The sequence below is a fragment of the Zonotrichia albicollis genome, chromosome 2, assembly GCF_047830755.1.
Source record: "Zonotrichia albicollis isolate bZonAlb1 chromosome 2, bZonAlb1.hap1, whole genome shotgun sequence".
In the NCBI taxonomy this organism is placed as follows: Eukaryota; Metazoa; Chordata; class Aves; order Passeriformes; family Passerellidae; genus Zonotrichia; species Zonotrichia albicollis.
Window position 1 is genome coordinate 103,903,349 of NC_133820.1, and position 18,764 is coordinate 103,922,112.

At 42.7% G+C, this 18,764-nt stretch overlaps 1 protein-coding gene and 1 long non-coding RNA gene across 5 annotated transcripts; both read right to left on the bottom strand.

Annotated features, from left to right (window-relative positions):
* Positions 1–514: 514 nt before the first annotated feature.
* On the bottom strand, positions 515–8,117 carry LOC141728259 (uncharacterized). Its single transcript, XR_012579135.1, has 3 exons — positions 7,917–8,117; positions 5,327–5,447; positions 515–1,828 (listed from the first exon to the last, which is right to left on the bottom strand). It is a non-coding gene; the product is annotated as an uncharacterized LOC141728259 (long non-coding RNA).
* Positions 8,118–9,577: 1,460 nt separating this feature from the next.
* LOC141728258 (coagulation factor X-like) lies at positions 9,578–17,616 on the bottom strand. Of its 4 annotated transcripts, none has more exons than XM_074535946.1 (7): positions 17,415–17,616; positions 16,677–16,806; positions 15,038–15,151; positions 14,337–14,477; positions 12,470–12,717; positions 11,580–11,697; positions 9,578–10,823 (listed from the first exon to the last, which is right to left on the bottom strand). In XM_074535946.1, the coding sequence occupies exons 2-7, from the start codon at positions 16,750–16,752 to the stop codon at positions 10,282–10,284; spliced, it is 1,239 nt and encodes a 412-aa protein (XP_074392047.1). In that variant the 5' UTR covers positions 16,753–16,806; positions 17,415–17,616; the 3' UTR covers positions 9,578–10,281. The 4 variants fall into 4 exon arrangements, with proteins under 4 accessions (XP_074392047.1, XP_074392046.1, XP_074392045.1 ...); XM_074535945.1 differs by having other exon boundaries at positions 16,677–16,809; positions 17,415–17,615; XM_074535944.1 differs by having other exon boundaries at positions 17,407–17,615.
* Positions 17,617–18,764: the final 1,148 nt, after the last annotated feature.

Below are 18,764 nucleotides of genomic sequence, written 5' to 3' on the forward strand. Positions count from 1 at the left end.
CAGATGATTGATTCCTCATGAATGCATGTGGAGCTAAAGACAGCAATCAAAGCCCATCACAGGTGTCTGTGCCCTCTGTAACTGGTTATGAATAAACCAGGAGTGCTGCAGAACTGGGACAAGTGGCCATGGAGGGCTGGGTGGGAGGAGAGATGGATGGCAATGGGGGAATGGGTCAGCAAGGGGCAGCCCTGGGTCATGGCCTTCCTGTAGTCCCTGGGACACATCCCAACCTGGCACACTGTTCCATGTATCAGGCTGGTTCTCTCTATAGGACTGAGCTATAATCAGAGGTTTCAAAAGAAGTCCTGTGGAAATTCAAACAGGGGTATATCCTTTAGAGCAGTGACGTCAGGGAGTGACATTTGCAGCCATCAGGGGCTGAGCTTCTATCCATGGCTTAAACACCACGACCTACAATGCACTGTCATTCCTGAATCGAGTTCATTTCGCAGCCTGAAGTTCAGGATGTGTCAGAGAGAAGTGGCAGGCAAATAATACAAATAAGACAGACTCCAGAGTGGGTTTTTGAGGTTTTATAAGGAAACCAGACAGTGATCATTGCAGAACAAAGTTGACTACTCTCTTCCTTTTAAACTGATCAACAAATTCCATTATAAAAACCATCCCCAAATAGTGACTTTCACACTTGAAAACTGGATATGGTGAAGGTAGGGAATGAGAAAAATATTGCACACTTTATGCCACCATCCAATTTATAACATTTTTCTTCTCTCTTCCAAAATACATACTGACACACCTTTTGAAGTTCAACACAGAGTACTTTTTCTGTAGGGATTCAAATATCTCAATATATGCTTCACAATTTATACATACCAATGAACTGGCTGCAAAACAAATAATCTTTTCTCTGGATTGAAATAAGACAGACAGAGGATGTCAGGTTCAGATGATAAGAGTTAGGCTTTTATTAATCTTGAAATATTAATTATTCTGGCATATTTAAAATTTTTTCAGTTGTGAATGATTAAATAATAATTCATATAAATCATATGTTTATATTATACCTATAACAATATTGTAATTTCTGCGGTATGCAATGCATTCATGTTATGATACCCAAAATCATTATATCAATAATGGTGGTGAAGAAAATATCTCAGGAAGAAAGCAAGAAGCTATCAGAACAGCAGTGATTTTGGTGACAGCAAGCAAGCCTTTCCAATTCAAGGAAATTCATCTAACAACTCATTTCACTCTGTGACATGGAAAGTTAATTAGACTTTTCTGCATACATGAGTGGGTTTTGCATTTTCTAGGATTTTTTTCTGTATACATGTTTTCAAAGCCACTGACAATTCCAATTAATTCATCAGAATATGTCATAGTTGAGACTGTCACAATACCAAGCAACATTCAATTTTCAAAAGGCTTCAAACCCAGTTTTATTAGAACATGCATGCTTTTTATACATTCTTACAAGACTCATAAGTTTACACTTTTCTCGTTGCTCAGTAAAGACAAACAAAGTGTTTATTGGAACAGGCAGTTGCAGATTTCTCTTATTTATCCTTCTTTCTTGGTTTTTATGTCAACCGCCTTGGTAGAAAATTCTTTCAGGGGTAAACATGGATCCTCTTATCAAACTTCTTTCTGGCTCACAGAAGTCAGTGTAAAACCTCTTCCACAAGAATATATCTAGCAGAATCTTCTGGGACAACATCCTCAGAAAATGTGACAGGTTTCTCCAATTTGAGAGAGAGTGTGCTGCAGCTGTTGCTGCTGAAAGTTTCTGTATCCAATTCAGCATGGCCATACATTTCATCCACTCTGTGCATTGGCTCTTACCTTTCCTTGTCTGCCATCCCTGTGTCAGATAATGAAAACAGTTGCTAATAGGACAATACCAACAAGTCTAAGGAAAATCAATCATAGAAGGGACCAAAGTTCCTTGCACTCTATATAGGTAATGTCCTGTATGCAAATAAAATGGACCAGTCCTGAATCCTGAAGCTGTAGCAAATTATACCCATTTTGGAGAGGTTTTAGAGGGCTGACAAAATGCCAAGCAACTAGAAAATCAGAACTTTTCAATCAGAATAATGCTTTCAATGAAAACTTTGATAAAATGTTTTGGGCTTCATTACAGTACTCCTATGGCACTCATGATAGACAAGCCTCATGACAGAAGAATTTTGTCTCATTTCTAGAGCAATATATTCAGACTTAAATAGAAAATAGATACTTATTGTCTTTTAAAACTTCAACATTCTGCACACAAAAATCTACAAATTCACATATATATTTGGTCTTCCTCAGTTTGTGTGAAGACTCTTTGGGAATTAAATGTTCAGGCAGTTGGAGTTAAGGCAATTACAATTCTTGCTTTACTCTGGTAGGTTGAGTACAAATTTTATGACTCAGAACACCATTTTTCAGTGCCTAGAATTTGTGGTAAACTACTTTTTAATAAACAACAATAATAAATATAATATTTGAGGTTTCAAGTATGGAACAGTCCCAGAAAAATATCTACGTGCTGTTGAAACAGTCATTGCTAATATCTGAATGAGGCATCTGGAATTCTTCAGTGTTTGGCCAACACACGAAATTGCATTAAGTTGTAATATTACACCAATTTAACTACATCAGCTCAGCCTTACCTGCCCACATCCCTTGCTAGTTTATACTTGGCTTCTAACATATACAAAATACACTAGGTCAAGCCAAGTTTAAAGAAACTGTCTATTCTATAAATTTGGCCATGTATTTCACTGTTAGTCAAGAGACAAAATGAGGCAGTGAGGAACAACAAGAGGGTAAGAAAAACTCTGCTAGAATTCTGTGTCTCACATATGGAGAATAAAACATGGGACAGTGTAGGGGGATAGAATATAAGAAAATAAGTGAGTATAGAAAGTAATCTTATCCCTAGAGAGTTGCAGCTGGGCTAATTATTAAAGATTAGGAGCAGGCCTGATGTTAACAGGCCACAGCTGTAGCCAATAAGAAGAGTGTTATAAAAGAGTGGATTGGGTGGTTGAGGGGAACTGGAGTTAGGTGGCTGCTGTGAGGAGAAGGAAGAGTCAGTGCCTAGAGGAGCTGCCTACAAGAAACATCAAGGAGGTATGGAACTCTTGCAATAAGGAAACAACGCTATGGAACCTTTGCAATGTTGTGACAATGGGACAGTTTCTTATTTTTGTAGTAAAGGATGTAATGAGGAGCATTGCAAACTAACAATGCCATTCCTGCAGCCACTTCTGCCCTGGGCTGCCCTTCTCAGCACTTGCTTGATGCTGAAGCGGGGACACAGGATAATTCAGGGCAGAAGCACAGTAGTCAGGAGAGTGGAATAAGCCACCCAAAATTCTGACACCAGTAAAGCCAGGCCCTCTTGGGCCCAGGGCCTGATGAGCACAATGAGGAGAAAATGGCTGCCTGTGCAGGCCCCTTGCGTGCCATGGGGACATGCTGGGTGAAGGCCAGCCTCCCTGGTGACCTCCAACTGTCTGCTTAAGGCCTCAGTGGCTCCCTCATTTTCAGGATGGGCATCTGGGTTTGCTGTGATTCCTGCGACTTTCAGCCATGTAGTTCATGATTCCTGAGCCTTATGTAGGAACTGGACTGCAAAGGCATAATGAAAATGCTTCTTGTGTGGTGGTACTGGGACTCTGGAGCATGTGTTGCCTGCTGACAGCAAAGAGTTCCTGTCCATAACGCTGAACACACTCTGGGAATGCTCAGCTGGTGTTACCAGCCTCCACTTGAGCTCAGAAATACCTGAGTTAAGCCAATACATCAGAAATTGAGGACTATGATATTCCATCTCTGCTGGGGATGGTGCCTGAGCTGTCCCTGAGGTACCAAGCTGAGTGACACACAAGGAGCCCTGTAGAGCAGGCAGCAGATGCTGTTGGAAGCAATTTCTGTCCCTGAAGTGCCACTCAGCAGAGCTTGTTTGACAGAGCCCTTGGTATAAGGAATAGTTTTATGGTCAGGAAAGTACAGCTAGTTTCCATTGCATCTTGAGTTGGTTTTCACCACAATTATTCCAACGTGCTGGAACACGGGTTTTTCAGTCAGAAGGAGCCTTTAGAGTTACAGATAGATACCTACAGTGGAGGAAAATGGTTTGCAGGGAAACAGGTCACTTTAAGGGAATCAACCCTTCATGAAATTAATGAAAACAAAAGAAAACTTGCTTAACATTCATTTGAAGGAAAGCTCCTTGACAGCAGTGTTTTACAATTTAATTAGATGTGCAGGTGTCCTTGTCAGGCTTGGCTCTGCTAGATTTTTCAAGATATTAACAAAAACTTTGCACATGCAAAAAGATTGGAATGTCTGAAAAATGAAATTTTTTTAATGTCTTTTAAAATTTACCCATTTTGAGCAAGTAGGCTAGAGAGGTCAGCATTTCAAAGTATTTGAAAGTTAAATATCTTCCATTATTGGTATAATTATGTACCTGCTGTTAATAAATATTTTTTATTGAAAAATAAAGTCAAGTATTCTATGCTTGAAATCATAATAGTAATTTGGCTTTAAATTACAAAGGGTATTATATGAGACAGAAAAATAGGCTAAGACTAGTAATTGTTAATATTCAATTTGAATGAAGGCAAAAATGATGGAACTAAATCCAGTGTCAGTAGTTATTAATCTATTTAGGTTGCCACATGAAAACTGCAGAAAACCTGTTGTTAGAAGAAAAGAGACAGATTGTATTTTTTTCAGATGGAACAGGTGGTATTTGAGGAGAAACAAGTGAAATATAACTCAATCACATGATGTTACTACTTCTGAAATGATAATGCGTCTTTGTGAACAGTATACTGTAAAGGGAGAAATTTCTTGGATTTCTACCTATTTAGATCTGTAGGTGTTTAGCATGTCCCAGAGGCCTTGAAACTAGACACAAACTTTTTATTAATCAAAAATCTAACCTGTTACTTTCTAACAAAATGCTCCATAGCATGAAAGGCCTGTTTCAGTCTTTGGGAGAAGAGGAATCTGAACCTTGCTGTAATCACCAGTGTCTGGTATGGTTTTTCCCCCTGCTGGGACATGGATTTTGCAGTGCCCCGAGACAACACACCCTATTGCACAGAATACTTTCTTGAGCTGTTTTTGCTGCCATACATCCCTCACAGCTGCATAATTTGATGTTACTTAAATTATGTCCTCTGGCTAAGGTCTTACTAAATTTGTTATCAACAGCTCAAGTAAGTCATGTGAAAGGCCTGAACAATTAACATTATTCTTTATGCTACAGTGGCACTGCAACACAGCAGCACTTCCTAAATGAGGTACAGATGGGATGTGTCCCATAGAATGAACTATAAATGTACTTTGTACCTACAGAAACACAGGTTTTGTCATTGCCCAGGGCATAGCCAGCAGCACTTATGATTCCACCATCTTCAGTTTTTCAGAGCTGCTCACAGTTCTCAAGTTGACCTTGCATCACTTGGTATGACTGACTGCAAGGGAGACAAAAGTGTAGGCAGGTTACAGGTTCGTGGTGACTTCACAAAAGCATAAGCAACTTATAAATCTGGCTTGCAAACATTAGTCAAACACCCCACCACTTTAAGACCTACAGAACAATTCCTGCAAAAGGCCTTCATAATAACAACAGTTGTATTGTTATTTAAAAATTGGTAAGCTGTCAGCATTAGGTGGAGCACTATTACTCCACATCTTCTGCTGTGTTTCCCAGCTGAACTAACAGCTCTCAGAGGGCAATTCAAGGAGCAATCTGTGCTTGCCAGAACAGCCATTGTATTAAGGCAAAAATGAACGTGGGTGTGGGTAAGAGGCAAAAAACAACAACTAAAGCATCAGAAACAAATGAGGTATTGGGTTCTTGCTGTATCCTTGCAATATTCCTTTTCCATCTGTATATGGCTTGTGCTACCTTAGCTCAGTACTGGTATTGCAAGTTCATAGGCAGAGTGAGAGAGCTCTTCCTGGCTCTAACAGTGCAAGAGCAGGTAAACTGCTCCTAAAGATGTTGTCTAACCTGCTCCTGCCGTTTCCTAATGAGATTCCACAGCTCACCCACACAGCTTAATGCACTCCTTAATTAGCCTTAAAATGTTTAAAAAGTGTTTCCTAATATCTAATCTGAGTAGCCCTTAGAGTGGTGAGATCTCATTACTTCTTGTCTTAACTGCTCATCCTCATGAAAACAAAGTCTTGCTTTTATTACACATTTTACAAATCTCTGTGGTTGCATGTTGTGGGACTAAAGGTGAAATTTTGGTTTTATGTTTACATAATTGCCTTCTATTTACGTTGGACTGGTGTTTCAGTTTCCCAAGACTGCCTAAATGCTCATCTCAATTTATGGTAATCCTTCCAGTCTGGAATGAGGTAAAAAAGCAGTGAGAAAACTCTCTTTTGTCTTGCAAGTTACTGTGGCAGAGGTCTTCAGAGGTGTGGAGATTTGCACTCCATATAGTCTTTCAATCAAGTAGCACAGTTTCTTGACCAGATTGGCACCAAACTTACAGCTGTTTCTCTTTCTGTTGCAATAAGTGTCAGATAAAATTATGTTAGAAGCCTCCCTTGAAGGAGAGACCTGAGGTTTACTTCATCTTTTGCAGCCACACAGCCTATCATCCTGTCTTTGGGGAAAAGTGATGTGAGTTTTTCCCCTTGGACAAATTTGATGTGATTTTTTTCCTGAATAGTGCAGTTCAGCAGTTCCTTTCCTCCATGTGGGGTACAAGTTATTTGGTACCTTAAGGAAGAAAGACTTTCTTCTCCATTGGGCACAGACCAACACTCATGTTCTTTCTTCCATTATTCAAATAATTAGATTTTCATATCACAATTATCTTATTGCATTTACTTCTCAGCTTTTCTGGTTTTATGTCAGGATGTTTACAATTCTTTTATACAGAGCTAGGCACTTTAACACTCATTTTTGGAGGTCAGGTCACAAAAGGTCTCACAGTTGTAATCAATTGTCTTGTACTTTCCTGACCTTGGGATAGTTTTGACATATGCCTTAAACACTTTGGGGGTTTGTGGGGATTTTAGAATTAGCCTTTCTTTTAAAAATACATTAATTTTATTATCTTGTTCTTTTTCTTTACTTCATTAATGAGCTCTGTCATTTTTACAGTTAATTTTATAGAAGTTACCTTCCATCTTTGTTTTGTCAGCAACTTCCAGTCTATATTTTAACACTAAATGCACATAAGTGCACTCAAAATTGCTTTTGATATTTTATACGAGATCTTCCTTGAAACATTCTGAAGACTGTCAGGGCACCCTGGGTCCCACTAAGTACCTCTCCTGTCTCATCTCTGGGATGTCAAACTACACCTCTAACTCATAGCTCTTGTAATGGTGATGACTCAGGTGTTTGTGTAGTCAGAGACAACAGCAAAATTAAAACATAAGGCACACATCATGTCCACAATGTTATTCATAAATTTACACTGAGAGAAGATCTCAGGGTCCATCCTGAAGGGGAGGCAGGATGATTTATCAAGTGGAGATGTAAAAAACTACAGTGGGTGCTGGGGCAGGGATCTCATTCACCTCTACACTGTTAAACATTGTGGGGTTTGTTATGGCCCTCAGTAGCTTATCATTACTTAGCAAAGATTATTTAATTATCACATTTCTTGAGAACATGAAAAATAGCCCATTAATTGTGCTGAGCCTTTGAAAACACTACATATCAACATACTGACCCCATAATTTACACTGACACAATTGTCACTCCAAAATGGACAATTCCAAAATGGAATTCCCCATGTGCCTCAGCCCTGGATATCATTACCCTGCAGCTGGCAAAGGGAACCAAGGTGGGTGAGATGGCAAAGCCACTGGGTGTTCACTCCTATCCCCTGCCCCGCAAAGCAAAAACATGGACAGCTCCCTGCATGGATTAGGCAAAGCAGCACAGAGCCAAGGTGAAGCAAACACTGTACCTGTCTGCCTCATCTGAAGGAAAAGGAGGACAGTGGGAAGAAGCCACATTGTCCCACGGTGACCTGCCATGCCCATCCTCCGAGCGCACTGCGCATCACCCGCTGCTCGCTCTGCAGGGCTCTGGGGCAGCTGCTGAGGAAGAAACACCACAGTGCAAGGGTCAGCCACTCATAGAAAACAAAACCTCTGAGAGCAAAGTCTGCACTCAGTGTCACCACGGCACGGTGTTCAAACACAAAACGTGTGTGTGCTGCAGCAATGCCCCACTGATGGCAGAGCACCTCTAAGAGGCTTTCCTCTCGAAATTTGGACAAAGCCTCTCTAAAGCAACTGGACTATGCAGGCAGCCAGGAGCTAGGGTGGGTGATGTGGCTCTTGCCCATGTCCCAAGGAAGGCAAACAACAAGTAACAGAGCTCTGTGCCTCCTGTATGCTGGGCCAAAGCAGGAAGGCACCCCAGAAGTGAGGAGCGAATCAGGGCACTGAGTTTGGAGGCTGTTGCAACAGCTTAATCACAAGCATACTTGGACAGAGCACACTTCCCCAGACTCATCAAATCCCATCCCTTTATGAATGTTGGGGGTGATTATGGGTTTTATGAGCTGTTTCCTTTTGTTCAAACCACTCCAAGGGGACAGCTCTTGACAGGCCATTGGGCTCTGGGAATCAGGCTATGGAAGACAATCCTGCCAGGTCAGTCACCTGGGCCAGGGAGCAGTACACAGGAAGCTTGTTCTTACCATGCTAGTGCAGGGCACAAGGGCATGATCCTAAAAGTGACACTCTGCTGGTGCTGCTCACCTGGAAACGCAGAAAACTGGGGCTGGAGAGACCTACAGGGTCACCAGCCCAACCTACTGAGCCAATAGGGGATCAAATGGACCTCTTTGTATTTTAGCACTGTTGGACACTGAGCCCACTGCAGTGTGTTTTCCTCCCAAAGTGCAGGATGCCATAACAAAGGGCAGCTTGTCCACATGTGCTCCTTAGGGCAGCCCCCATCATGCTGCACACCTGGCATCTCTTTACATCTCCCACTCTGGAATTCAACCAGCACCAGAGACTTCACAGCCCTCCTGGGAATATCTACTGCAGGGCTTCTCTAGTCACAGGGCTTACTCACCATCCTTTTTTTCCTCCCCCTTAGTCTCAGGACTGGCTTTTCCTTGAAGGCAGAAGAAGCCTGAGCACTAGAGACTAGCTCAGAGCCTCCCTGTCCACCATCCTTGGTACATGTCAGCTTTTGTCTGAGCCAGCCATGTGTGCTTGCCAGGAGGAATTCTGGTATCTCAAAATCCACCAGTTTACTCAGCAGCTGTGCTGTGTCCCTTTCCTGATTTTGCAATCGGCTCAAATTTTGCTATGTGAAATCACTTTCCTGCCTGCAGTTAGTGCTGGCTGCAGCAATACTTGCTGTTTGTAGAGGTGTATTTTGGGTTTGTCAATCTGCTTTGCTCACAGCCTCTGCTATGTGAAATGAGCCAGGACCGGCTCAAAGCCTAAAAGAGATGGAGTCGGTGCCTAAGGAAATTCAGTGTTCCAGAGCACATAAGAGATTGGAGAAGCTTTGAAAAAGCCATCAGGATTCTTAGGGGGCAGACCACATAATGGATAGAGGCTTTTGGGGCAGGGCTTGTTAAAATTACAATAAACAAGAACAAAAAAAGAAAGAATGTTTTATTTCAAATGCTGGTGTACATCAATATTGCACCTAACTGAAACATCTAGAACAATACACATACAAGCAGTTTTCCAATCCTCAGCCATGCACAATCCAGAACAAGATACAGAAAACGCTGAATGTGCACATATATATATTTTCTGATGAGCAGAGTGTACTAATTAATCTATAGTGAAGTACAATCCTTATAAATCAAAACCCCTCGTTATTTAGGCATGCAAGATGTCCTGTTCTGTTAATCTTCTGAACATATCTCAAGGTAGAAGCTAAACAACTCCAGTATGGATAAACTCCCTGCTGAGCCAGATGGCTGCAAAAGGAGGATTTAGTGACTCCCATCCTTCCCGCTTTCATCATGGCTAGTGACTCTTCAGAACATGTTTAGCGGCCTCTGGTAGGACCACACGTGACAACAGATAGGAACCACAATGACCACTGATAAAAGAAGCCAAAATCCCCAGTCAGCAGCCTTTTTGACTGGGGAATTCCCTCATTCAACCAATTCCAAAGACCCCCACAGTCCACAGAGGTGTGCTTTAAAGCCAGGAATAATACAAATGGAAGCAGACCATAACTTTAAGGAGATGTCAAAATGAACTTAGCACATGAGCAGGAACAGAAGGTTTCCATTTCCAATCCTGCACCTTGGCAGGTAACAAGGAGGATCAAGGGACATAGCACCACTACAAACTCATGACTGTCCTTACCCAGCGCAGGAACCGGGACAGTTTGGTGTAGACCCCATATTTGCCTTTCCTTGCACATCCTTCACCCCAGCTAACAATTCCAGTAACAAAATAAGTATCCTTGTATCTGGTCACATGAGGGCCACCACTGTCTCCTTGGCAAGCATCTTTTTCCTCTGTGTCATAACCAGCACAGAACATGTTCTCAGTTACCACAAAGTAAGTGGATTGCACACAAGTGCTCCTATTAACATAGGGGAGTTCAAGCACCTTCAGTTTCTTTGGGAGTTGTCCACCATCATATTCCCGGCCAAAGCCACTAACCCTCCCAGATTTCTGCTTCATCAGAACTTCATTAGCAAAGTCTGCTGTGGGGAGACATGCTGGGATGACGTACTCTGAAAATCTGATAGGTTCCTTCAGTTTTAGCAAGGCGATGTCATTATCGTAAGTCTCAGCAATAAATTTGGAGTGAACGTATATTTTGTCCACTGTGTGCATTGATTCAGACTGTTCCTTCTTCTCTCTGTCCACCTCACCTGCACAAGAGCATTAAAAGGGTCATCAATGTAGAGAAAGTACAAGAATTTCAGAAAAACCTTGACAGAGGAAGAGAGCAGTATATTCATTCTGTGTACTTTGCCCAGGACATTAGACCACACAAGGAAACTGTAAACAGGTATGGCAACATTTCTTAGCAGCAACTGGATTGGCTTTGGTCCTGAGATTTGGTCTATGGAGATTTTTTATGTACCAGTTTACACAAAGGCATAAGCTGATTCAGCTAAACTAATGCAATTTTGTGTAGAAGCACTCCCAGGAGCTTGAGCCTGGCTTAGAGAAGAGAACAGGGTCTGGACTACAACAGTGCAAAGATGAAGCTGTGCTGATTCTGTGTCCTGGCTCAAAGGGAAGCCATGGGAAATCTGAGTTTGTTCTTGTCTGTTCTATTCAATGAGTCAGAGCTTTTCTGAGAGTTCTTGCAAGAACAACTCTGGATGCTTCTGAAGTGCCAGGAATGATGGGCTTCCTGCAGAAGCACTGCTCTGCTGAACACATTGATAACCAATATTTTTAGAATATTTAACTGAAATCACTTCCAGCTAGCTGGCAGAGAAGCAAGAGAGGCACCTGTTGTTACAAAGAAGGATAGTCAGAATGACAAAAAATTATAAAAAGCAGCCAAAAGGTAACAAACCTTAATGAATCATGAGTACATCTCATAGGAGATTTAAGGCACAGAAAGTTCGGCCCAACAGCTACACTCAGCTCAGAGGAGTAAAAGAAATACTCACCAACAACAACTTGGATTTCTTTGGATTGGTTTATGCAATGAGCTGCAGTAAGTACGAAATTTTCATTCAGAATAGTTCCACCACAAAACTCTTCTCCTTCCTCATTTAACAGAACAGCCTGTGAAATAAAAAAAGTGCACAGGAAGAAGTGCAGCTTAATGTCGACGAGCTATAAAGCGCTAACTGATTTCTTTGCACACTACAGAGATGCCTCTCACTGCAACAGGTATGCGGCCCTCCGCATCTCTCCTAGCATTGCATTCCCATGTTCAGAAGCTACAGATTGACTTCTACTGCTACAGAGTCCTGATTGTCTTCATGTGAAGTTAAAACATTTGCCTTCCACATTACCTCACTGCCAGGGCTGAGTAACGCCCCTCAGGCATTGACTGACTGAGCAGGCAGAGTGCAGATTCCTGATCACCACATCCCTTGGACTTACCCCCCAAACAATGTCCAAATACAGGAATTCATTTTGGCTTGCCCAAACTCAAGGGTGAAATTGAGACATGAGGGTGTATTTGTGAACAAAAATGCTGGCTTTATCTGGCATGCACTTGGATGTCCTGCCTGGGGTGATGGTCTCAGAGAGAACAAAAATGTAACCTGCAAAAATGGCCTGGGAGAACAGCATGACCCAAAGTCCTCTCTGGGGACAGGGTAGGCAGTTCCATCTAAAATGACACACAGCCTTTTGTTTTGGCCCCCTGAGGCTGCACTTTGCAGAACAGCACATCCAAGTGCCCAGGGTCACACAGCTCAGCTACATCTCACTGCCGCTGGCACGTGACACGGGCCATGTTCAGAAGGCTCCCAGCTGGAAGGAGGCTCTGCTTGCCTTCCCTCAGACACGCTCTGCCCACATGCAGGGCAAAGCCCCCTCCATTCACCTGCCATGGGCATTGGCCAGGAAGACACTCATCCCCACCAACTATCCTGGTATTGACATATGGATTCTTGCCGCTTGTTCTGTTGTCAGGTGGAGGTGTTGGGCTTTCTGTGGTAATTACAAAGTTCTCCTCTGTGGTCATTTCATATGCAGGAGGGTCTTGATCACTCATTCCACTGATTTGGTCAGTGGGTGAAAGAACAGACCTTTTTTTCCTTGCCACAAAAACTTTTCCGCAAGGGTATTTTACTGTAAAGAGAAGAATGCTGAAATTAAAGATGGAGAGAAACACCAACACAAGAAGAATCTCCTTGGAAATACCATCTCACAATATATAGTGTTGTTTCCTCATTTTCCAGACAATATGAAAGACTTGGCCCATGGAATCAAGGAAGAAAGACCATATGGTTTGAAAAATGAGTTCTATTTTCTCTTCAGCTTCCATCTCACAATCATGTTTTGAAAGTATTTAAAATTTACTACACCATCTTAAATTTGGTTTTAACAAATTTAATACATCATCTTCAATTATTTACATTGATAGATAAATGTAGTTCCTCTTAATACAATATACTTAATTTGGAGACTGGGTGAAGTGCTTTATTTTAGGAATAATATGGCTAATCATAGCAATTTGTTATTAGCTATGAAATATATAAAACCTGACATGATATCTAATTGGTTGACTTACCCCGCCCCCCGTGGTATTTTGAAATACAATAAAATTGTACATATGTACATTGGATAATTATGATTAACACTATCTCTTCAGTTGCAAGTTGATAAGGTTAACTGCAATTTAAGTGTAAATTTTTGCAAGCTGCTCTTTTGTATGGCCTGTAAGTGTTTAAGCAAAGATTCTACTGTGATCAGTTTTCTCAGCATGTCCTCACCTTGTGTCCTGTGTACAGTTTTTGACATATAAATATCAGAAATATATAAAGCTGTTAGAGATTGTCCAAATGAGGGCAACAAAGACGGTGAAGGGCCTTGAGGGGAAGTAGGAGGAGTGGCTGAGGTCACTTGGTCTGTTCAGCCTGGAGAAGAGGAGACTGAGGGGAGGCCTCATTGTGGTCTACAGATTTCTCCTGAGGGGAAGAGGAGGGGCAGACACTGATCTCTTCTCTGTGATGACCAGGACATGGAATCACAGAATCCTTTAGGTTGGAAAAGATCTCCAAGATCTTAGAATTCAACCTTTGACAGATCACCACCTTTTTAATTGGCCTGTAGCTTTACATGCCACATTCAGTTGTTTCTTGAAAATCTCCAGGGATGGTGTCCCCACCACTTCCCTGGGCAGTGCATTCCAGTACTGGACAGCCCTTTCCATGAAGAAATCTGAGAGAATGGCAGGAAGCTATGTCAGGGGAGGTTTAGGTTGGATAGTAGAAAAAGGTTCTTCACCCAGAGGGTGGTTCCCCAGGGAAGTGGTCGAGGCCCCAAGCCTGACAGAATTCAAGAAATGTGTGCACAACAATTTCATGCACATGGAGTTATTCTTGGGGAAGTCTAGTAACAATCCAGGAGTTGGATATTGATGATCATTGAAGATTCCTTTCAAAACAGGATAGTCTGTGATTCTAAGATTTTTTGTTATCTTGTTACCAGCAGAATTTACTCTGACATGCCTCACTGAGAGGCACCTTGCAAAGGGGTCAAAATCATGTACATTTTGATCCACTCCACCACAGCACCTCACAAATGGAAGGTTTGGAAATACAAATCTCTAAGCCTCACTGTTGGATCTATGTCATGTAGGATACTGGTGGTTCAAAAGACATTCCTCAACTGCAAACCAAGACATCTCTTAACAGTGAAGCAAGTCTCACCAAGCACTGCTATTGCTTTATCTCATGGCTTCATACCTGTTGCAACACAGTGTTTGCCGTCCTCTGCTAGAACATACCCATCTGCACAGGAGCACACCACATCCTTCCGCCCATCTCTTTGGACGCTGCAGAACTGCTCACAGTCCCCGTTGTTTATTCTGCAGAACTTTGGGATGACTATAAAAGAGATGGTGGCAGAAAAACTGGACATAAACACTGACTTCACAGAAGATCTGGAAGTTCTCCAAAACAAAACACCTTCTTCAAACAGGATCTGTATCCCCACCTGCCAAGCTCCTGAAGCACCCTTCAGGAATAACTCATGTGAGTGCTGAACATCAGCTTGTGCCTTACAAAGCAGCCACATGCAGCACACCAAATGTCCTTGCCAGGTCTGAGTGGGACCTGTGGCCATGCCATGGTGAGCTCAAAAAGCAGAGACAAATTCTCAGGGGAACAATGAACAAAACACTAACACAGAACATAATTGTGTAAATCTTCACACAATTCCTCCCTCCTGCCCGAAAAACTCCAACTCCTCATCACTCCCCTTGGTCCTGTGACTGAAATTCAGTTTCACATTCCTGCTCTTACTTCTGGGCTAATGATAGCCCCTGTCACAGGGGCAGCTCTACGCCCCAGAAATGAGCCCCAGGAAGGATTTCCATGCAAAACATGCTTCCCTACAAAGCTCCCTGGGAAGTCTGCCATCACAGTTCTCTAAAGCAGAAACTTACCAAATTCACAGTTCTTGCCTTGATAACCATCCAAGCACGTGCAAGTGTAGGAACCAATTCCATCTTTACACTGGCCACCATAGTGACAAGGATTTGAACTGCATTGGTTCCCATCTACAAAAACAAACCAAAACCCAAATTACTGTAAGTGTGCAAGCATTTTCAGTGGCCACAGAAGTGCTCTTAGTTTTCTTAAGCCATCTTTCATCCTTCCTTTTAAAATATATGTCCTGTGAGTTGCCACATTCCAGATGGAACAAATAGTATAAACAGAATCATTCCAAACCTGCAATGATTCATCTACATATCCTCAGTTTTGCAATCTCTTTTTGGTGGCCACTGTATTATGATGCGCACAGAAGCCTTTTTTTACAGGAAAATTAAGTAATACATAGTGGTCAGAGTCTACATAACTTACAGTGAATCCTGTAAAACCAGACAGGACATTTCTATAATGCAACTACTGGCTGAAAACCATCAACTTTTATTTCCTCAAAGGTCATCTCAGGCCTTCTGCATGTCTTTTGCCTGCGGAGCTGTTTATTTCAAGACACAGATACTGGCTTATTAAGCAGAAGCTAATAAAACCTCCAAACTTTACAAAACCCTGCTAAAGTCACATGAGCAGGCCAAACTTCTACTCTGTACTGCTTAAAGAACCAAAATTTTCTCACTGTATCCATCGAGGTATGAGCTTGAGCTTGTAGTTATTACCTCTCACCTCATGCTGCCCACATCTATGCTGGCATCTTGAGTTCTGCAACCTTTCTTAGAGACACCTGGCTGACCTGACTCCAGGGCCCCAGCCACACATACCTCATAAACTCAGTTTATGAGGACATTGAGGTCAGGGAGGTAACTCTGCATTTGGAAACACGTTTCATGTAGCAGCTCTTTCTCCCATCCATCTCATTCCTTTTCTGGCATGGTCTTTCCCATTTAATGCTCTGCTGCAAAAAATGTGTTACCCCCTCACATATGTTCTCTGGAATGTACTGTTTCATACAAGAAGTAGGATATCCAGAGAAGTGACACTCAAGAATTCACTGCTTTATTGAATTTCTAAAATTTCTACATTTCTAAAATTCTAAATTTCTAAAATTTCTAAATTTTACCACTTGCTCTGCCCCTGTTTAGAGCAAGGTCAGACTAGGTGGGATAATTTATTTTATTAAGTGGAGATGTGATGGTTTTGTGACGAATTAGAAAATCACAGTGATATATGGGGTAGAGTTCTTGTTCTTCTCTGTACAGTTAAATATTGTGGACATCGTTTTGTCCCTCAGCAGCTTACAAATGGATAGTAAGGGTTATTTAATTATCATGTCTCCTAAGAATATGAGAAATAGGACATTAATTGTGCTGAGCCTTTGAAAACACTATATATCAACATACTGACCCCATAATTTACACTGACACAATTGTCACTCCAAAATGGACAATTCCAAAATGGAATTCCCCATGTGCCTCAGCCCTGGATATCATTACCCTGCAGCTGGCAAAGGGAACCAAGGTGGGTGAGATGGCAAAGCCACTGGGTGTTCACTCCTATCCCCTGCCCCGCAAAGCAAAAACATGGACAGCTCCCTGCATGGATTAGGCAAAGCAGCACAGAGCCAAGGTGAAGCAAACACTGTACCTGTCTGCCTCATCTGAAGGAAAAGGAGGACAGTGGGAAGAAGCCACATTGTCCCACGGTGACCTGCCATGCCCATCCTCCGAGCGCACTGCGCATCACCCGCTGCTCGCTCTGCAGGGCTCTGGGGCAGCTGCTGAGGAAGAAACACCACAGTGCAAGGGTCAGCCACTCATAGAAAACAAAACCTCTGAGAGCAAAGTCTGCACTCAGTGTCACCACGGCACGGTGTTCAAACACAAAACGTGTGTGTGCTGCAGCAATGCCCCACTGATGGCTTTGTGCTGGCAGAGCACCTCTAAGAGGCTTTCCTCTCAAAATTTGGACAAAGCCTCTCTAAAGCAACTGGACTATGCAGGCAGCCAGGAGCTAGGGTGGGTGATGTGGCTCTTGCCCATGTCCCAAGGAAGACAAACAACAAGTAACAGAGCTCTGTGCCTCCTGTATGCTGGGCCAAAGCAGGAAGGCACCCCAGAAGTGAGGAGCGAATCAGGGCACTGAGTTTGCAGGTCTCAGTGAGCACATTGCAGTTGTTACACAGCAGCTTAATCACAAGCACACTTGGACAGAGCACACTTCCCCAGATTCATCAATTTCATCCCATTATGAATGTTGAGGGAGTGTTATTGTTTGAAAGCAAACCAGTGGGAGATCCCAAGTCAGAAATACAATTTAATAGGAAAATTAAAATAAATGCAATAACACAGAAACACTGACAGAGTCAGAATACAACCTGACAACCTGTTAGCCCAGGTGGTGGTAGCAGTCCAATTCACTGGTGGCTGCAGTCCTCTTGAAGTGATAGATGTGGTTCTGTTGAAGCAGTGTTCCTGTAGAAGGGTTTGTTTTCCTCTGAAGGTCCAGTGGTGGTTACGGAACTCTTGTCCTCTGGGAATTCAGTGGATAAGGCTGACTGACTTTTACAAGCCTGAGATTATATGCAGTTAGGAATGCTTGGTTCCTCCCCTTGGGTGGAGCATCTCACAACGGGATGATGTAATTCTATCATGCAGTGACACTCAATGGCCCATTAACAAAAAATATGCCCTGGAGCTATCAAGGATGAGTAATGAAGGAGACAAGGAACACTACCCCATGTGGTTTTAGCAGCTCATGAAGATGCTGATGGAATACATACTTTTGGGTATATCTCATATTGTATCCAAAAACGAAGGGTTATGTATGGGTTTTATGAGCTGTTTCCTTTTGTTCAAACCACTCCAAGGGGACAGCTCTTGACAGGCCATTGGGCTCTGGGAATCAGGCTATGGAAGACAATCCTGCCAGGTCAGTCACCTGGGCCAGGGAGCAGTACACAGGAAGCTTGTTCTTACCATGCTAGTGCAGGGCACAAGGGCATGATCCTAAAAGTGACACTCTGCTGGTGCTGCTCACCTGGAAACGCAGAAAACTGGGGCTGGAGAGACCTACAGGGTCACCAGCCCAACCTACTGAGCCAATAGGGGATCAAATGGACCTCTTTGTATTTTAGCACTGTTGGACACTGAGCCCACTGCAGTGTGTTTTCCTCCCAAAGTGCAGGATGCCATAACAAAGGGCAGCTTGTCCACATGTGCTCCTTAGGGCAGCCCCCATCCTTTTTTCCTCCCCCTTAGTCTCAGGACTGGCTTTTCCTTGAAGGCAGAAGAAGCCTGAGCACTAGAGACTAGCTCAGAGCCTCCCTGTCCACCATCCTTGGTACATGTCAGCTTTTGTCTGAGCCAGCCATGTGTGCTTGCCAGGAGGAATTCTGGTATCTCAAAATCCACCAGTTTACTCAGCCGCTGTGGCTGTGTTCCTTTCCTGGATTTTGCAATCTGTTCAATCTGTTCAATTCTGTTATGTGAAATCATGCCCAAATCATTTGTCAACATTAAAAAAAGAATGTGTTGTAATTCCTCCTTTTGTTGCAGGCCCTAGGGTTGCTTATGACCTTTGATAGGAGGTTCAGAGGCAAGCACATTTCACTCATGTCTTCTCAGCAGGGCAGATATGCTGGCACAGAAAGAGCAATGGACACAAAGTGATGCCTTCAGCTACCTCAACCCCTTTACAGCCCGGTCTGTGTTTTCCTTCAGTCCTCAATCTCTG